At 41.2% G+C, this 21,466-nt stretch overlaps 1 protein-coding gene across 2 annotated transcripts in view; it reads left to right on the top strand.

Moving 5' to 3' along the window:
• Window positions 1-21,466, top strand: part of LOC136853428 (uncharacterized) — a 125,766-nt gene that overhangs the window by 59,945 nt on the left and 44,355 nt on the right. For both annotated transcript variants that reach the window (XM_067128980.1, XM_067128981.1), the window contains one exon: window positions 4,923-5,032. In XM_067128980.1, the coding sequence (XP_066985081.1) occupies window positions 4,923-5,032 (110 nt within the window). The remainder of the gene's footprint in view (window positions 1-4,922; window positions 5,033-21,466) is intronic.

Here is a 21,466-nt window from a genome sequence, read left to right as displayed (position 1 = left end):
TCAGGGGGTTGGAGACCTGTCCACGATATCAGCACTCTGAACTTCTTTGTCCAGAAGATGAAGGTCAAAATGGAGACGAACCGGTTGGTACTATCATCCATTCACCAGGGCAATTGGATGATCACTCTCGGTATGCAAGATGCATATTTCCATGTCCCTGTTCATCCGGACTCCAGGAAGTATCTCAGGTTCATCTTTAAGGAGTCTTTCAGTTTGGGGCACTGCACTTTGGCTTCTCTACAGCTCCTCAAGGCTTTACATGAGTGCTCACCCCTCTCACGAAGTGGCTACATCTTTTCATCAACATTTGCCTGTACTTGGATGGCTGGGTCCTCCGATCACCGTCACGAGAAGTGCACTGAACCTATGGAAAACCCTTCTCCTTGCCCAAGAGTTAGGAATTCTGATCAATCTGCACATATCTCTGCTGATCCCGATTCAGGAAATTCTGCATTTGGGGATGAGGATCAACTATGAGTTTTCAGGCTTTTCCATCCCCCAAGAGAATCAATTTCTGCCTACAGACAGTCCACAGTATGCTCTCTCTCCAGCCTTTCCACAAATCAGTGGATGAGCCTTTTGGGAACTCCCTCCTCCATCGAACAGTTTGTCAAGCTAGGCAGACTGCATATGAGAGTCCTTCAGTTCTCCTGAAAGCAAGTTGGAACAGGAAAACACAACCAGATTCATTTGTGTTCCCCATAACGACGGAAATCAGGTCGGACTTGGGATGGTGGACATCCAAAGGAAGACTTTCGGAGGGAAAGTCGCTGCTTCCTGTGATCCCTGACCTAGACTTCTTCTCAGACACCTCAGATCTAGGTTGGGGAACCCCTCCTTGGGAACGTGGAAGCTTCTGAGACGTGGTCTCCGGGACAGCGGAACCTGCACATCAATTTGAAGGAGTTGACAGTTATCCATCTAGGTCTTGTAGCCTTTTCAGACACGATCGCCGACAAGACAATAGTGGTACACTCGGACAACAACACTGCTAGTTCATACATCCGGAAATAAAGCGGGACTCACTCCTCCCTCTGCGAAGCAACGAAAGAACTTCTCATTTGGACAGACCAGAATCGAGTGAAACTGGTCACACGTTTCATTCAAGGGAAGATGAATGTATTGGCGGATGAACTGAGTCGTCACAAACAGGTCCTCCCCACAGAATGGACCCTGGATCCCATGGTCTGCAATGACCTTTGGAAACTGTTGGGCAGACCAACGGAGCTATTCGCCACATTAAGAAACTATCACCATCCTCGCTCTTGTTCTCCGGTCCTGGACCCTCTGGCATGGGTGACAGACGCCATGCTTCAAAATTGGTCAGATCTAGATGTATGTGCATTCCTGCCTTTCAGCATGGTATGGGAAGTACTCATCAAATTTCAATCCATCACAATGTGACAATGACCCTGGTAGCTCTGTTTTGGCCTCTCAAAGAGTGGTCCTGGATCTCCTGAGACCCTTAGTGGACTTCTCAAGACTACTTCCACAAAATCCACATTTACTCAAACAGCCCTACTTATGGAAGCTCCACCAAGGACTGTCCGCTCTAGCTCTGACAGGCTTCAGACTGTCCAGAGACTCGTCAGAGCGAAGGGTTTTTCAAGATCAGCTGTGGAGGCTATTGCAAGATGTAGATTTCAGTCTTCTTCCCAAGTCTACCAATCTAAGTGGGCAGTCTTCCGAAGATGGTGTAGCAGGCATAACATCTCGTCCTCTGAAACCTCTGTAGCTCAGCGGACTTCCTCCTCTACCTGAGGACTGTCAAGGAGTTCTTTTCTTCCACCATTAAAGGGTATAGATCAATGCTGAGTTCAGTATTTAAACACAGAGACCTAGACCTTTCCTCTAACCAGGATCTAAGTGACCTGATTAAATCCTTCGAGACTTCCAAATAAACAAAAGTCGACTCCATATCTTGGAGTCTTGATGTGGTACTCAAGTGGTTAATGGGCCCCTCTTTCGAGCCTTTCCATTCCATGTCTCTTAAGAACCTAGCTTGAAAGACTGTTTCTTGTGGCTTTGACGACTGCCAAGCGAGTTAGTGAACTTCAGGCAATAGACAAGCAGGTAGGATTAGCTCAGGGAGATGCAGTCTGCATTTTCAGTCTAGGTTTCCTGGCCAAGAACGAGACACCATCCAACCCCTGGCTGCGCTCATTCACTACTAAGAACCTTATGGATATCCTCAGTTCAGAAGAGGAGAAAAGGGTCCTTTGCCCTGTTAGTGCCCTATGGTATTACCACAAGAGAACCGAGAAAATCAGAGGCCTTTCCAGCAATCTGTGGTACTCTATCAAGAATCCCTCTTGACCCTCATCTAAGAACGCATTGATTTTCAGCATTTTTCTCCTTATTATACACTTCTACCTTTTATAAACATTTCTGCCACCTCTAAGCTTTTGATGTGAAAACTAGATAATCTGCATATAGCAGGTCTTGAGCCCTCCTTTTCACATGCTTTAATTAACTTGACTTCTACGTCTATCTGTCTGTCTGTCGGGGTCAAAACTTGTACATGTAACTCAATTTTCAACCTGTTCGTTTTATGCGATGGTTTTGAAATTTTGCATGGTTACTCAATCCCGCCGGGGACAATAGAACCTTACATGATCAGTAGGTCAGCAGTGACCTCTAGTGATCATACAGTGACCTCTCCAAGTATCTCAGAATTTGTCTGAAACTGGATTTTTCATGGATTTTTCATACCTTCTTTGACTCAGCAGAATAACTAGCACTGTGCTCTTTGCTGTTTATCACTGTAAAGGAGGAAGCTAAAATGGAGTATAATAAAATTTTCTTTGAACACTTTATAATAAAATGCACTAAAAAGTAAATACAAATTTTTTGAGACACCAGGTTTTTCTCACAATTAATCATGTCTACAAAAATGTAAGTGTGGGCACCGAACATGGAAGGAAATGCTACGAGAAAAGAAATATTTTTTATTTCTTGTAGCATTTCCTTCCATGTTTGGCACCCATGCTTTTATTTTTGTGGACATGATTACAGTAATTGTAAGAAAATCCTGGTTTGTCTCAAAATAATATTTAAATTTTTAGTGCATTTTAATAAAAGCATGTTTAAAAATTTTTTTTATTTTATACTTTTAAGTTTTGGCAGAAATTGTAACTGATTTATGACTGTAACTAAAAAAAAAAATTGAACATTATATCCTGTCAAACCTTTTTTGGCTACACAGGATATAATGTTCAATTTTTTTTAGTTGCAGTCATAAATCAGTTACAATTTCTGCCAAAACTAAAAAGTATAAAATAAACAAAAAAATGTTAAACATGCTTCTATTAAAATGCACTAAAAATTTAAATAATATTTTGAGACAAAAAATAAAAGCAAGGGTGCCAAACATGGAAGGAAATGCTACAAGAAATAAAAAATATTTCTTTTCTCGTAGCATTTCCTTCTATGTTCAGCGCCCACACTTACATTTTTGTAGACATGATTAATTGTGAGAAAAACCTGGTGTCTCAAAAAATTTGTATTTACTTTTTAGTGCATTTTATTAAAAAGTGTTCAAAGAAAATTTTATTATACTCCATTTTAGCTTCCTCCTTTACTGTGATAAACAGCAAAGAGCACAGTGCTAGTTTGTGGCAGACACCAGACACCAGTGTTTATCTCAAATTCTTTCAGTACCAGCCATTGTCATCACTCAAGACCTAGTGTTACTGTAGAGTAACATCTCTACCTTAGTAATCTTTTTTTGATGCCCTCTGCCTTGGTAATGCCTGTCTCATTAGTTGTCCCCATATTTTGTCATGTGCCATTGTAAGATCCACAAATATGCCTTTCCTCCAGGACTGTTTTCATGTTATCTTCATAACATGCTGAAGCAGCTTTATTCCCTTATAATTTCCACATTACAGTGCTTCTTGTTGTTCTTTGTGAACTGTTATTGTAAGACTTTTCACACACCTCTGGTTCTTTTCCTTCCTTATTTGGGTTTTTGAATACTGTATTCTGGTAAGTATATAGATGACTGACTTTAATGTTTCTTTTATTAAACCACTTGTTATAATGCATGGTCCCAATGATTTTCCATTTTTCATCTTTGTAAAGGTTTGAGGGTCAGTCATGAGCAGCAGAGTCAAGGTACAGACCATTGCACTGGCACACAGTCCTAGGCACTGAAAATATGCACATATGATCAGTGCCCAAGCCCCTCTCCACCCAAGCTTGGGTCAGGGAAAACCAGATCTGGTATGGTGGTGTTTCCCTTTAAAGATTTATCATGCCATGAGTTACTGTACTCTTGAACTCAGGACCACCGCAATATGAAGTTCAGATGAAACTGAGCTAGCTTGACCCAGATATACCAGGTGTACGTTTTATCGTAGTAATGCTAAACTCAGTGTGTCTTAGCTTCTAAATTTGTGTTATCACCTTTCTCTTTGAGCTTCTTAAGCATTTTGTTTAGCAAGCTTTAGTATGGCACTATGCTCTGGGAGAATGCCAGTTTTGCTTCTCCCACCAGATTTCTTCCTCCTTAGTTAATTCTTCCCATCACCACCTGTGTTTACATTTAGATCTCTTACCTTCCAGTATCCTTTGACTGAGATACTTATGGGCTGCTAAAGGAGGAAGTGCCCTTGCTGCTATACAGCTGGCTTAATATTCAACAGCAACAACACGGTAACCTTTCCTCAAATTATTGTTTTCATCCTATGGAATCACTACTGGTGTGTCAACCTGAAACATATCCATGACCTTCTCTAAGATCATCGTAGTAATCATTACTCTTGAATTTACAATAACTAAAGCTATTGTATTTCAATATGGTATTACAGCTTATACTGTAGTCTGATATTTGTGATACATTTTGAGATAGTTGCTAGTCTTTATGTCATTGGTTTTAAAATTACTAATAACTTTTGTGACATTCAAATATTTCTTTGCAGTCTTGCTTGGAGGTGTTATCTATATAACAAATGGCTGATAATTTGCACAACTAAGCTGAAAGTATGCCTGCAGAATATTAGATGTCTAGCTCACAAGCACAATATGGCAGGTAAGATTTATTTAATCCAACCCTGTCTGTACATTATACATGTGCCTAATCCTTGGTCAACAGCACCCTGGAAACAAAAGATGGAAATAACTGTTAAGCCAGTTCCTATGTGTCCATCAAGCAAGCAACAATTTGCTTCTTGAAATTCTTAATTGTTTGCTGTTATAATTTTCCAAATTCTTTAATTATTGGGTACTGTATATTCTATTTTTGGCGTCTGTAAATACCTTGTTACTACCATAGCACCCTTGGTAGTAAAAAGGCATTGTTTTCTTTGAATAACTGATGTGCATTCCAAAATAAGTGTAATTGTGTCACATTTATGTATTGTTTGTATTTTTATTTTAAATTTGTATCCTCTAATTATGAAGTAAAAACTAGCAGATGCTTGTTAACGCTCGCATTTGCTAGTTCCCATATCTGTACCATGCCCATACTCTACCCATATCTGTATCATACCCATATCCATTCCATCCCATACCTATACCCATACCCACACTGTACCCATTCTGATACCCATACCCATATCTGTACCATACCAGTACCTATACTCATACCCATATCCTTACCATACCCATACTCACATCCATTCCATACCCCTACCCATATCCATACCCATACCCATACCCACACCCACATCTGTACCATACCCATACCCACAGCTAAATTAACCCTACTAATAATAGTCAGCAATAGTAAAGGTAAAATTATAACTTCAGTTTCATCATCGTCGGAAGAATTCTCCATTCGCACGTTCTTGGGAATCTTTTCACAGCCAGTGCTGTTCTTTTTCCTTTTCCAAGTTTCCACCGTTTTCTTCCCAAGGTAAACAAGGCCGGTAGTGAAGACTAAATAGCACATTTGGAGTAATGATAAAGTAAAGTTTTTAGTATTTCTTTAATTCATTTTTTTAGATATAACTAATGTTAGTAGTTTACTGCGAATCAGAATCCTTACTTGTATCGGTTTCCTTGTTGTTCAGTAATTTGATCATATTCAGAGGAAATAATAAATAAGTAACAGTATAATATGGCTTCAGTATGATCATCTCTGGAAGAATTTTACATTTCCACATGTTCTAGGGAATCATTTCACAGCAGAATAAATTATCTTGTCATTTAATGCATGACTGATATTGGTTCTATTTTAAAAATGTAGATGCATGACAATGTAAATAATTTTTCATATGTACGGTAGTGTATATTTGTTTATTAACACAAAATGGTTCAAATTTTTATTTAAAGAAATTTGTTCTACATTGCATGTAGAATGTAGGCCTATTATGAGCCATTTGATGACCTGTAGTACTAGCACTTGTGGCTGGTCATATATATATATATATATATATATATATATATATATATATATATATATATATATATATATATATATATATATATATATATTATATATATATATAGTTACGTGCACGTCTTGGCTGATCAGTTTATTACTTAATTTACGTAATTTTTCACGGCCCTGCATGCCAAGAACACACGTAACCTGTCACTTGAAGCCACGAATTAACCTCAAAGACAGACGTTAATTAACCAAAGGTCACCAGTTAAGGGTAATTAACCTTAACAAAGAATATTCAAGGAATAAAGACTTTATGATAAACGTCGCCAACTGCGGAAGCAGAAAAAATCTCTACTTGTTAAGATGGTATTAAATACAAAAGCGCAACAGTTCTTCCAAACAATGGACCTGAGACACAAAGAGTGCATAGAGAATTAAAATGCCCTGCTTACCCTAAGTCCTAGTTATTTTACTGGGATAAAGTCGATGAAGCTAACAATATAATTATTTGGCTTAATCTTAGACTTCGTAATAGCATATACCGTAAGTGGTGGCTGGAGGATGAAACAAAGGAAGTTGGAAATACAGACGAAGATATGTAACTTGACGAAGTTTTGAACAAAAACACAGACTTTACCTTGGACGAAGCGTTGCCGCACATACAACAGACGATCGGAAGTTCTGGAGAATGATTCTTCACTTCACCATTCACTAATAGAAATGATAGACAAAGGGCGGAGAGACCAAAAGGACGTCTGATCTCCACGATAGTTCAGTTCTCTCTCTCCTTGTCTGACCGGCGCTGGGTCAAAACAGGGGATGCATTCATGTCCTGAGGCGTCTACGCTTTGTCAAAACATTTGCCAAGAGGGACAGGTAGAAAGAAAAAAAGACTTTAGGACCACCTATCTTAAGGCTGGATATGGAAATTTTCCTATAGGGTGAAATGCCTAAATGCTACCAAGTTCCTTCCTACACACGAACGTTATTTAAACTGCCTACGTGACTCGGCCGCTACCCCGGACGTTGGTTCATCTGATATTATTACAAAGAAATACAATGAGGGCGAACAGCAGTAATATTTATAAAAGCTCCCCCCTTTAAGAAGGCCTTCACTCCCTTTTCGGCCGCGAAGGTCTGTACTAAGCAAGCTGTTCGCCTCTATTAGGTTACTCTTCTTCCCCTGAGCAGATTAGTCCTGTGTAGCCTACCTAGCTACAGAACTACCTAACCCTAGATAGGATATGAGCTATAATCACTACTTCACCTAATTCTAATAGTACTAGAAGGTGCTTATGGTTATTATATGCTACCTCTTATAATCATGATGGGTTAGACCTAGCCTAGTGGTACATTCTATGGTATTCTCTAGCCTAACCTATCCTAACCCGACCGTAGCACCAACATAAGAGTTAATGTTCTAACTAAATTACAACGTGGTTTATGTTTAATACAATTAATAATTACTAGTTCATTCATGAGGGTTGCCTCATATGAGAAATGGGTGCCTCACTGAGGTCTTAGGCCATGCGTGTCATGAGCATTCGTGGCTCGGTTCACAATAGTTAAGATTACAGTATTGAAGTTAGTTATGCTACTCACGTGATTACTGCGGCTCGGTGGTAAGTGGAAGGAACAAGGCTACTAATTTGATGTACCGTACTTAAGGCGGTCTAGGCTATGTACAAGAAAAAGAGATCACACTGGCTACCTCCTCTGGGCAGTTCCTCGCTGGGTGAGCGGCTTCCGTTCTCAACTACCACTCTGTTGGTCGTGAGTTCGAATCTCCGAGCGGCCAGTGAAGAACAAGAGGAATTTGTTTCTGGTGATAGAAATTCATTTCTCGCTATAATGTGGTTCGGATTCCACAGTAAGCTGTAGGTCCCGTTGCTAGGTAACCAATTGGTTCTTAGCCACATAAAAATAAATCTAATCCCTCGGGCCAGCCCTAGGAGAGCTGTTAATCAGCTCAGTGGTCTGGTTAAACTAAGATATACTTAACTTAACCTTCTCTGGGCAAGGGGCCAGGATCACCCTAAGATGGTAGGGCACTGTGCCGAGAGGGCACTAGTGCCTGGATGAGCCTATGGCTCGGCAACTACTGGGCTCTCTTCCGCCCCTTCTTCTTCTTCTTCGGGTTCCTCCAAGGCCTATCAGTATCAGGCTTAGGAGGTGATGAGGGCACCGACTCTGGGGACAGGCCAGAAGGGCTAGTGGGCGCGAAGTCAGGGGCAACTTCAAAAGCTACAGGAGGGCTCCCTACTCCGGCTGCTGTGACAACCGGAGCGAGAGCGATCTCGACTTCTGCGTCCAAGGAGGCCAGTTCCTGGTCTTCCAGAGACGGGGTAACATTTCGATCCTCCAGGGGTTCATCCTCTGGAGTCAGATTTGTCAAAGAAGAAGTCTCGGGTGCTGGAGGCTCTCCAGTTGCGATGATCAACGGCATGGGGAATCCTAAATCTCCCGGAGGAGGATTCGCCTCATGATTTAGACCCGGCATAGGGGCCTTCTTAATTGGTAGCTCAACGTCCGTGGCGGATGGAGTGTGGCACTGCTCAGTGCTTGCAAGTGGCACTGGCAGCAGTTGAGGGTCAGGCATGGCATGCCTGACAAGGGGTCCGGAGGTGCAATACCTCGCGGACGACTTGGGTTTGGCTGCGGCAGAGATTCCTGCCCCAGCAGGAGATCGTAGCCTCTCCGAGAGTCTTGTTCAGGGACGTCCTCTGGGCGTTGCTTACTTGGGCAGCCCTCCTAATTTGTGGAGTGGTCTGTCTGCTTGCACGTCCTGCAGCAGCACTGCTCCTCCTGAATATCTCTTCGGGGAGAGGGAGGACCTCTTGGTGGGCCAGCCCTTCGCGATTGGAGAGGGCTAGGCCTAGAATAGTTTGGTTTGTGCCCCTTCTGCGGACCACTTTGGTGGGCGGAAGGTGGGGGTTTGTCTTTATCGAGAGTTACAGATGGGGCCTCCGTGGAGGAGGTAACGTGGCTGCGAAGTGGCGTTGGTAACGGGCTTCCCCAGAGAAGATCCCGACCCAACAAGAAGGCCACTCCGGGCCGAATTCCACCCACCACGCCAAGGTGTGCCCCAAGGTGTTGTAACCTGGAGTTGGACCGTGGGAATGGTAATGGTGTGGCCCTCTATCCACTTCATTTCCCACCAGGTTTCTTCGTCAACCATGGCACCGGCTGGCACTTGGACCCTGGCGATCAGGCTAATGTCTGCCGCAGTGTCTACTGTGACCGGAAGGGTCACGGGCAGGCTAGTGCTCTGAAGAGGGGCCACCGAGATGAACTGGGTTTCCAGTCTCTCAGGGTAAAGGATCCGGTGCGGACCGGCCGCAGAGAATGAAGTGCTAATTAGGTTGACAAATTTTGTGGTGGGGACATGATGTGGACAGGCCGGAGATCCAGCATTGTAGTGGCTGGCAGCACCACAGGATTTGCACGGGCTTCTTGGATGGGCTCGGTGGCCTGCAGTAACTGTTGGAGGAGAGGGCTGAGCGGATGAATCGGGAGAGGAGTTCTGGGTGGTAGTGGTAGGGTGCTTATTAGTGCCTAGTTTAAATCGGCACTCAGCTTCAGCGTGCCCCACCTGCTTGCAATAGGTGCACGTAGTCTTGCTCGGCAGTCCATTCTTCGGGCGAGTGGAGTTCGAGAGGTAGGCCGGAGGAACGATTCGCTTCTGAGAGGTGCTGTGTGACTGATTAAAAGTTTCCCACAAATTGGCCATGCGACAAGCTTCCATAAGTGTGGTGGGCTGTTTATCGTTAAGATATACAGCAAGGGGCCCAGGCACACATTGGTAAAGGTCTTCTAGCATGGTCCGATTGAAAAGATCCTCAAACGTTGTGCAGGCCAAGGAGTCGAACCAGCGCATACCGGACTGGGTCTTGTGACAAGCCCATTCTGTCCAAGACCAGCAGACTTCCTTGGCAAGACCTCGGAACCGCTGTCTCCATTTTTCTGGGGTTATTTCGTAGGCCTTTGTAATGACTCTACGAACTTCCGCCATGTTGCCTCTCTGGCTCTTCTCCAGTGAGCGAAGCGCTGCCCTGGCTTTTCCCTCCATATGCTTGGCTAGTATTAAGGCTCTCTCCGTCTCTGTGGTGCTGTAGTTATCGAAAAGAGCCTCGATCTCCTCCAGCCATGCTTCTGGCTCGTCCTCAGTCCACTTGAGGACTAGGGAATTGATGCTCGAAATTGGAGCGTTTGATGCAGCAGGTGTAGGGCTGGAGGCTTGCTGTCTGGCCATAGCTTCAGCATTCTCCATTTTTGCTCTTTCCAGCTCGAGCTCTTTCTCTTTGAAGGCTAACTCATGCTGTCTTCTTCTTTCTTCTTCATACTTCCTCTGCTCGGCTTCATACGCCCTCCGTTCTTCTTCATACTTCCTCTGTTCAAGTCTTTCTTCCTTCTCCCGCTTGGCCAAGTCGTCCACTTGCTCCTTGACCCAGGTGGTAAGTTCCGAGCCGGTGAGACCTGCCGCCGTCCCCAGCCCCAGGAAGGTTTTATAATTCTCTGCTGCCATGGTTCTGGTGGGGAAGGGCGTCTAACCGGGTCGACTGGGCGTACTTGGGCAGCGAGGAAGTGTCTCTTCAGTGACGTGGCACCCTTTCAAGAGGTGGCACTGTAGTTGGGTGTGCCGTGTACAGGTCACACTGGTGGCACTCAGTATCCCTAGGCACTGGTGCAGGTTAGGTTCCAGAAGGACTTTCTCTTCTGTTCCCTTTTGTAATGGTTTTATTTAATTTTCTATTTGGTTGTGTGGTGGCACTATGGTGCCAATGTGTTCCTAGGGACCCTTTACTGGAGTCCAACTAGGCTATATAGGAGGAAAGGCACTCTACCCCAGCAGAGTGTAACAACTGAATGAGAGAGAAAGGGAAGGTAAAAAAGAGAGAGAGAGAGAAGTAAGCTATTCAACTAATGACTGCAGCAAATTACTGGCACTGTGGAATAAAGTGAATATTTTTTTTATTATTATTATTATTATTATTATTATTATTATTATTATTATTATTAAGATCCTCGTGAGTGGCTGGTCCCAGTGCTAACCGCTCTTCTTTCAGAGGGTGAAAACTATTGTTTTGCTTCGGTATGGGTAGCAGACCTCACTCGACCGACAATTTATCACTGTAAAAAGATTAACTTGCCCTCATCTACTTGTGGGACAGAGGTGTTTCTTTTACTTAATTTAATTTCTCAGTGTCGGCCCGTCTTCCTTTGAAGCGGGTCACGTACACTCGACTAGGCTATGACGGCTTACTTGAATGAAGAGAGAGAGAGAGAGAGAGAGAGAGATTTTCAATCAGCTAATTTCTTGCTGCTTGAGAACATGTTAAACAAAGATTTTATAAGTGCACAATGGCATGGTTCTTAATAAAATGCAGATACGTCGTCTTGGCTTCCTTAGGGATTGCTGTAACAGTCGTAACTTTCCCAGGAGCCGATGCGACGTCACAAGGATCTAGCGTAAAATTATAAGTTCTTTTTATATGATTTTTGGCATCAGGTATTTGTATAGGAACTTGTTATTGTATTAATCCTAACTAAGGCCTATCTTTCCCTGACTAAATTATATCATGGTTTTGTCTACCGAAGTCTGTCTAGCTAAGATATTGCGAGGTGGAACTGCTACGCCAAAGAAGTAGTTCCAAAGTGGCTGAAAACAGAGTCTGGTCACCTCCACAATGACAATAACAGGGTCTTAAGATGGCGGAAAAGGGATGGTCAACTGAACCCCAAAATGTCCGGCGAGTCCCGCTAGTTCAAAACAATTTCAAAATAACTGTGCGACGGAGGAATATCAAGATGGCGGGTGTTTGTCCCTTTAGCACAAAATTCAAAACAACGAATGAAATAAATGCAGGTATCCAGATTTACTCTAAATATACCAATAATGCATAGTGTTTTACGTTAAGGATGGAAAACGAAATTACCATACAACGTTGTGTCTTTTGTTATTGTATTTCTCACCCGGACATTAAACGAGAATTATCCCTGCCGACCGACCCGCCTAAATTCATGTTGCTGAAAGGTACATTTTATGGTAAAATTATTATTTCCGTTCGTTTGCTATTTCAATGACACGGTGTTTCGAATGATTCCTGCTATGTGAAAACAATAACGATCGGAATTGCCGAATTCGCGATTACTACTTTGCGAAAATTAAATGAACTTCGCAAATTCGGTCTTTAGGATACGTTACTGGACGACTTGAATGCGGTAAAATGCCCTTTCTTAATACGTTATAAATTATGACTTGTTCTGCTTTCAATGCGCACTTTTCCTACCTATGCTAATTCTCAATTACCTGGTATTCTAACTATTCTTCTTGTTGCTTATTATTATTCCTTGTCGTCTCCTTGTTTGGAAGAGTAAAATTAAATTCAATATCTGACTTTTATCTTTGGAATTAATTGTAATTAATTTCCTTTTCTCCAGATTCTTTCTCTAAAATTTACTTAGATCCTACGCAAGATCGTCAATGTTACGTGCGCGTCTTGGCTGATCAGCTCATTACTTAATTTACGTAATTTTTCACGGCCCTGCATGCCAATAACACATAACCTGTCACTTGAAGCCACGAATTACCCTCAAAGACAGACGTTAATTAACCAAAGGTCGCCAGTTAAGGGTAATTAACCTTAACAAAGAATATTCAAGGAATAAAGACTTTATGATAAACGTCACCAACTGCGGACACAGAAAAAATCTCTACTTGTTAAGATGGTATTAAATACAAAAGCGCAACATTTCTTCCAAACAATGGACCCGAGACACAAAGAGTGCATAGAGAATTAAAATGCCCTGTTTACCCTAAGTCCTAGTTATTTTACTGGAATAAAGTGGATGAAGCTAACAATGTAATTATTTGGCTTAATCTTAGACTTCGTAATAGCATATACAGTAAGTGGTGGCTGGAGGATGAAACAAAGGAAGTTGGAAATACAGACGAAGATATGTAACTGACGAAGTTTTGAACAAAAACACACTTTACCTTGGACAAAGCGTTGCTGCGCATACAACGGACGATCGGAAGTTCTGGAGAATGATTCTTCACTTCACCATTCACTAATAGAAATGATAGACAAAGGGCGGAAAGGCCAAAAGGACGTCTGATCTCCGCGATAGTTCAGTTCTCTCTCTCCTTGTCTGACCGGGGCTGGGTCAAAACAGGGGATGCATTCATGTCCTGAGGTGTCTACGCTTTGTCAAAACATTCGCCAAGAGGGACAGGTAGAAAGAAAAAAAAAGACTTTAGGACCACCTATCTTAAGGCTGGATGTGGAAATTTTCCTATAGGGTGAAATGCCTAAATGCTACCGAGTTCCTCCCTACACGCAAACGTTACAATTTAAACTGCCTATGTGACTCAGCCGCTACCCTGGACATTGGTTCATCTGATATTATTACAAAGAAATACATTGAGGCGAACAGCAGTAATATTTACAAATATATATATATATATATATATATATATATATATATATATATATATATATATATATATATATATATATATATATGTTCAGTTCGTTCCTTAGTTCTCTAAAGAAAATGGTTCATACAGGAATAGCGTTTATAAATGTATAAAGTAAGTATTAATGTACACAAACAAACGTAAGCACACACATTATATATATATATATATATATATATATATATATATATATATATATATATATATATATATATATATATATATATATATACTATACACATATATATATATATATTTATATAAAATATACATATATATATATACATATATATAATTATATATACCGGGTGTTTCGAATAGAGCTCCCTCCTCCGCAGGACAAATGGAAAGTTATGAAGTTTTCTGCTATAGCCTATCTCCAAGTACATTATTTTAAGTTTCTATTAAGCTATTTTTCATTTTACATTTCTTATATTTTCAGACTGAGTGGTGGAGTTAGATACAGCCATGGCTAACAACTCTGAGGAAATTAGATGGATTGACCGAATCCGGGCTATAACCTTCAGAGAGGCCAGGGATGCTAGTGCATCCTTCATTTCATGTTCCTGGATAGCTAACTACATTAAAAGAGATGAATCATTTGTTAAAAGAAACTGGATTAAAAATCCATTTGAATGACATTGCGAAAAGAGTGAGAATCTTTGAAGGCCTGAAGTCCTGTCTCAGGAGTTAAAAGACATCACAGCTGAGGCGATGGATAGACCAAGAAAGTCTTTATGTAAATTGGCACTTGAACTAGAAACAAAAAGGGGAAAGAAGAGAAGTCATAGTGCTGTATATCGTGAGTTGAAAAAATCTGGTATCAAGCCATTTCATGTTATCAGCAAGCCCAACATCACTCAGCAACAGAGAGATCGTGCATGGTTTTGTGGTTCATTTCTTAAAGATTGGGATGAATCTGACTTTCTCCATGTTGCCACATCAGATGAATTCCTCATTTACACAGTCAGGAAGCCAAATCATAAAAATGACATCATTTGGGATGCAAAGTTGGATGATGTGCGCTATCGCCAAGTTGTGAAATTTCCTGAATGTTTGGGAATTTTTCTCTGTTTCACAGCCAAACAGTTAATGTGGATCATCAAAGAAAAAGGACTGTCATAGATGGCGAATACTTCAGAGAAACTGTGCTTACTGGTGGAGTATTTCCTTTCCTCAAAGATCCTGAAAATGTGTTCTGTTGAAGAAGTCGCATTTTTGCATGATAAGGCACCATGTTTCAAGGCTCTTCAGACACAGCAGCTGCTTCAAAACAGTGGTATCAATTTCTTCTCGTCAAGTGAGTTCCCAGGTAGCTCCCCTGACCTTAATGTGCCTGGAAACATTGGTAGTATCTTGAAGGATCGTGTTGAAGCGTGCACAGTGAACTATGATGGTATACCAAGCCTCGACGACCTGCGAAGAGAGGTGACCGAAGTGCTCAGGGAGATGGAGTTTGAGTCTCGGCTTTTTTGAGATTTGCTGAAATCATACCCCTCAAGAATGCAGGCTGTGGTACAGGCAGGTGGAGGCCACACAAAATATTAAATACTCAGAGAGAAACTTAAATAAATTCCTGTTTTGAATCACTTTTGTTTTTGTCCATATCAATTTTAGTTTATGCTGTAGAGGGGGGTTGCACAGGGTGTTTCAGAATTAGAGCAACCCCCCTCTACAGCATAAACTAAAATTGATATGGGCAAAAACAAAAATGATTCAAAACAGGTTTCATTTATATATATATATATATATATATATATATATATATATATATATATATATATATATATATATGTGTGTGTGTGTGTGTGTGTGTGTGTGTGTGTAGAATCTCTGGTCACTTTTACCAGACACACATGTAATTCTAATAGCCACAATGCCCTCGAGAAGTTAAGAGGGCATTGTGACTATTAGAATATATATATATATATATATATATATATATATATATATATATATATATATATATATATATATATATATATATATATATATTTAATAAAAGTGAATGTTTATGTGTGTTTGTTTGTATACTTGTAGCTTTTTGCGCTATAGAAATCTGAACCACTTGACTGACCTAGGGAAAATTTGGCAAGTGGCCATCATTTAACCCAACTTTGAAAATAGAATCGTTCAAACCCATACCCCTTCCCCTTCCCTTTGTAATTTATGTGATAACAGCTTGATCAATCTAGACAAAATTGGCAGGTGGCCATCATTTAACTCAAATAAGATAACAGGGTGTGTTTCAAAACCATACCCCTTTCCCCTTCCCCTTCCCCCTTCCCTTTGTAACTTATGTGGTAAATAAACTACGAGTTTGTCATCCCCCATTTCATTACTCGATGCCATAGAAATATATTATTGAAAATGCTTTACTTTCCTGTGATTAGTAATTCTGTATCAAGGTTTGTGTATTGGGTTTAGTGGGGGGTGTATTTAGGTTTAGTGGATGTGTGTGTTTAGGTTTAGTGGGGAGTGTTTAGGTTTACTGGGGGTGTGTGTTTAGGTTTATGGGGATGTGTTTGGGTTTACTGGGGTGTTTCAGCTAAGTGGGGGTGTGTTTAAGTTTAGTGGAGGCTAAGTGGGACAGTCACCGCAGTAATGTATAGATAAAATGAACAGTCAACAACAGTCATACTTGGTAAAAAGGGACAGTCAGCACAGGATTACCTGGATAAAAGGGACAGTCAGCACAGTATTACCTGGATAAAAGGGACAGACAGCACAGTAATACATGGATAAAAGGGACAGACACCACAGTAATACCTGGATAAAAGGGACAGACACCACAGTAATACCTGGATAAAAGAGACAGACACCACAGTAATACCTGGATAAAAGGGACAGTCAGCACAGTATTACCTGGATAAAAGGGACAGACAGCACAGTAATACCTGCATAAAAGGGACAGACACCACAGTAATACCTGGATAAAAGAGACAGACACCACAGTAATACCTGGATAAAATTGACAGACAGCACATTAATACCTGGATAAAAGGGACAGACAGCACAGAAATACCTGGATAAAAGGGACAGACAGCACAGTAATACCTGGATAAAAGAAACAGACAGCACAGTAATACATGGATAAAAGAAACAGACACCACAGTAATACCTGGATAAAAGGGACAGACAGCACAGTAATACCTGGATAAAAGAGACAGACAGCACAGTAATACCTGGATAAAAGAGACAAACACCACAGTAATACCTGGATAAAAGAGACAGACACCACAGTAATACCTGGATAAAAGGGACAGACAGCGCAATAATACATGGATAAAAGGGACGGACAGCACAGCAATACCTGGATAAATGGGACAGACACCACAGTAATACCTGGATAAAAGAGACAGACACCACAGTAATACCTGGATAAAAGGGACAGACAGCACAGTAATACCTGGATGAAAGGGACAGACAGTACAGTAATACCTGGATAAAAGTGATAGACAGCACAGTAATACCTGGATAAAAGAGACAGCACAGTAATACCTGGATAAAAGGGACAGACACCACAGTAATACCTGGATAAAAGAGACAGACAGCACAGTAATACCTGGATGAAAGGGACAGACACCACAGTAATACCTGGATAAAAGAGACAGACAGCACAGTAATACCTGGATGAAAGGGACAGACACCACAGTAATACCTGCCACCTTTCACTCAGGGGAACCCATCATCGTGGCTGTACAGGGTCGAGGGTCAGTTCAGGCTGGCGGAACTCAAGGACGAGGTGCTGCAAGCTGACAGTCATTAACGCCCTGCTGGAGGAGATCTACAAGAAACTCGTCCCGTGGGTGTCCACTGCACGCCCTCTCACCTACCACCACCTAAAGAAATCCCTCATCGAGACTTGCTCCCTGCCGGTCGCCAAGAGGGCCGCCTGCACCCTCGACCTCATTATCAACCTGTAGCAGGAACAGAGCGTCATGGAGTTGTGGGATATGATCCAGGACCTCCTCATCCTCCCCAACACCGACAGCAGTGAAAGCAGTCCAAGATAAGCCTGTCGCGGGAGATTCTCCTCCGCCAGCTCCTCCCAGAGGTCCACGCTCAGATCCTCGAGCCCTACACCATGCCCCTCGAGGTCTTGATCCACACGGCACAGCAGCTGACTGACTCCGCAAAGGCAGCGAGGCAGGCATCAGCGCCCGCACACCCCATCAGCGCCATTCAATAGGAGGAGGGCCCAGGGGAGATGAGCGCCGTCACCAGGAGGCAGCCACCGTATCACCACAAGTGGAACCCACTGGGCCCTTGCTACTACCACAAGCGGTACGGCAAGGATGCCCGGAACTGCCAACCCCTGTGTTCATTTGCCCGTCCAAAAAATGGGGGAGGTGGCATCCAGCAGGACAGGCCACCATGGCAGCAGAAGAACCCAGGAGCCCAGAGCCATTAGGCTTCTACGTCTGCAACACCATCTCCAGCAGGATGATGTTGGCCAACACAGGGGCTGTTAGATCAATCTTTCCGCTGTCCGGGAAGGACCACAAGCGCTCACCGGACCCGGCTGCCTTCCTCACAGCCGCCAACGGGTCCCCCATCCTCTCCTATGGCACCAGGCTCCTGTCAATCTTCATCCTTGGCCGGAGGTATTCCTGGGACTTCGTCGTCGCGGACATAAGGACCCCACTCCTGGGTGCAGATTTCCTTGCCCACTTCGGGCTGGCAGTCGACGTCGGTCGCAAGCGTCTCCTCAACATAGACTCCTGTCAGTCCCTCCCGTTGGCAGCGGGACCCAGCACGCCTGCCATCTGCTCCGTCGCCCCCCACCAGTATGCCCAGCTGCTGAAGGAGTTCCGACGTATTCAGGCCCGAGCTCCGCCAGGTACCCAAGGCCCCAGCAAAACATGGCATTTACCACCACATAAAGAAACATGGTGCCATATCATGCAAAAATGTGACTTCTTCAACAGATAACACATTTTCAGGATCTTTGAGGAAAGGAAATACTCCACCAGTAAGCATAGTTTCTCTGAAGTATTTGCCATTCCATGACTGTCCTTTCTCTTTGATGATCCACATTAACCCTTAAACGCCGAGCCTCTATTTACGAAAGTGTCTGTTGTATGCCGGCGGCGTTCGGGAGGTAGCGCCGAAGTGGAAAAAAAGTTTTCAAAAAATCACAGGACGCTTAGTTTTTAAGATTCAGAGTTTATTTTTGGCTCCTTTTTTGTCATTGCCTGAAGTTTAGTATGCAACCATCAGAAAAAAAAAATATCATAAATAAATATTTGAATATATGACTACGCAAAAAAAAAAATTTAATGTATAATTGTATACAAATCAAGCTGTGAGCTAAACGGTTAAAGCTAATGAGTTATTTTTTTTTCGTTGTATTGTACACTAAATTGCGATGATTTGGGTGTATAACAAATTGTAAAACGATCAAAGCAACACAGAGAAAATATTATCACAAAATGATGCATGAATTCGTACGAGCGGACGTAAAAACAAGTTTTTTTTTCTAAAATTCACCATAAATCGGAATATTGTGCTAGAGACTTCCCGTTGTTGCAAAATGAAGGTAATTAATTGAATATTACTAGACTGTAAGTGATTTAGCTTACAATTGCAGTTTTCGACCATTTCGGTCGAGTTAAAGTTGACCAAAGGTCGAATTTTCTATTTATCGTGATTTATATGAAAATATTTCAAAACTGATAAAAGCTACAACCATGAGTTATTTTTTGATGTATTCTACATGATATTGCGCACATTTTCATGTATAACACTTTATGTAAAGCGTAATATAAAACAGTGCGAAAATTACGACAAGGTGACTAAAGAAATTCTGAGATTTTCAGCAGAGTTACCGAGCGCGGAGGTAAGGAAAAAGTTTTTTCAAAAATTCACCATAAATCGAAATATTGTGCTAGAGACTTCCTGTTTGTTGCAAAATGAAGGTAAATGATTGAATGTTACTAGAACGTAAGAGTTTTAGCTTACAATTGCATTTTCCGACCATTTCGGTCGAGTAAAAGTTGACAGCAGGTTTAAATTTTGGCACTTGTGATTTATATGAAAATATTTCGAAACTGGTAAAAGCTACAACCATGAGTTATTTTTTGTTGTATTTTACAGGAAATTGCGCACATTTCCATGTATAACACTTTATGTAAGGCCTAGTATAAAACGGTGCGAAAATTACGACAAGGTGACTAAAGAAATTCTGAGATTTTCAGCAGAGTTACCGCGCGCGGAGGGAAGGAAAACATTTTTTTCAAAAATTCACCATATATCGAAATATTGTGCGAGAGACTTCCCGTTTGTTGCAAAATGAAGGTAAATGATTGAATGTTACTAGATTGTAAGGGTTTTAGCTTACAATTGCATTTTTCGACCATTTCGGTCGAGTCAAAGTTGACTGTAGGGTTAAATTTTGGCACTTATCGTGATTTATATGAAAATATTTCAAAACTGATAAAAGCTACAACCATGAGTTATTTTTTGTTGTATTCTACATAAAATTGTGCACATTTTCATGTATAACAGTTTATGTAAGGCCTAATAGAAAACAGTGCGAAAATTACGACAAGGTGACCAAAGAAATTCCGAGATTTTCAGCAGTTACCGCAAGTGGAGAGGAAAAAGTTTTTCAAAAATTCACCATAAATCGAAATATTGTGCTAGAGACTTCCCGTTTTTGCAAAATGAAGGTAAATGATTGAATGTTACTAGAATGTAAGACTTTTAGCTTACAATTGCATTTTTCGATCATTTCGGTCGATTCAAAGTTGACTGTAGGTTTAAATATTGGCACTTATCGTGATTTATATGAAAATATTTCAAAACTGATAAAAGCTACGACCATGAGTTATTTTTTGTTGTATTCTACATGAAATTGCGCACATTTTCATGTATAACACTTTACGTAAGGCCTAATAGAAAATGGTGCAAAAATTACGACCAGGTGACTAAAGAAATTCTGAGATTTTCAGCAGTTACCGCGGGCGGAGGGAAGGAAAAAGTTTTTTTCAAAAATTCACCATAAATTGAAATATTGTGCTAGAGAATTTCCCTTTTGTTGCAAAATGAAGGTAAATGATTGAATATTACTAGAATGTAAGAGTTTTAGCTTACAATTGCATTTTTCGACCATTTCGGTCGAGTCAAAGTTGACCATAGCTGAAAATTTGGCACTTATCGTGATTTATATGAAAATATTTCAAAACTGATAAAAGCTACAACCATGAGAGTTATTTTTTGTTGTATTCTACATTAAATTGCGCACATTTTCATGTATAACATTTTATGTAAGGCCTAATAGAATACGGTGCGAAAATTACGACAAGGTGACTAAAGAAATTCTGGGATTTTCAGCAGAGTTACCATGCGCGGAGGGAAGGAAAAGGTTTTTTTCAAAAATTCACCATAAATCGAATTATTGTGCTAGAGACTTCCCGTTTGTTGCAAAATGAAGGTAAATGATTGAATGTTACTAGAATGTAAGAGGTTTAGCTTACAATTGCATTTTTCGACCATTTTGGTCGATTCAAAGTTGACTGTAGGTTTAAATTTTGGCACTTATCGTGATTTATATGAAAATATTTCAAAACTGATAAAAGCTACAACCATGAAAGTTATTTTTTGTTGCATTCTACATGAAATTGCGCACATTTTCATGTATAACAGTATAT

The sequence above is a fragment of the Macrobrachium rosenbergii genome, chromosome 27 (assembly GCF_040412425.1).
Source record: "Macrobrachium rosenbergii isolate ZJJX-2024 chromosome 27, ASM4041242v1, whole genome shotgun sequence".
NCBI lineage: Eukaryota > Metazoa > Arthropoda > Malacostraca > Decapoda > Palaemonidae > Macrobrachium > Macrobrachium rosenbergii.
This window is presented reverse-complemented; position numbering and strand designations above follow the sequence as displayed.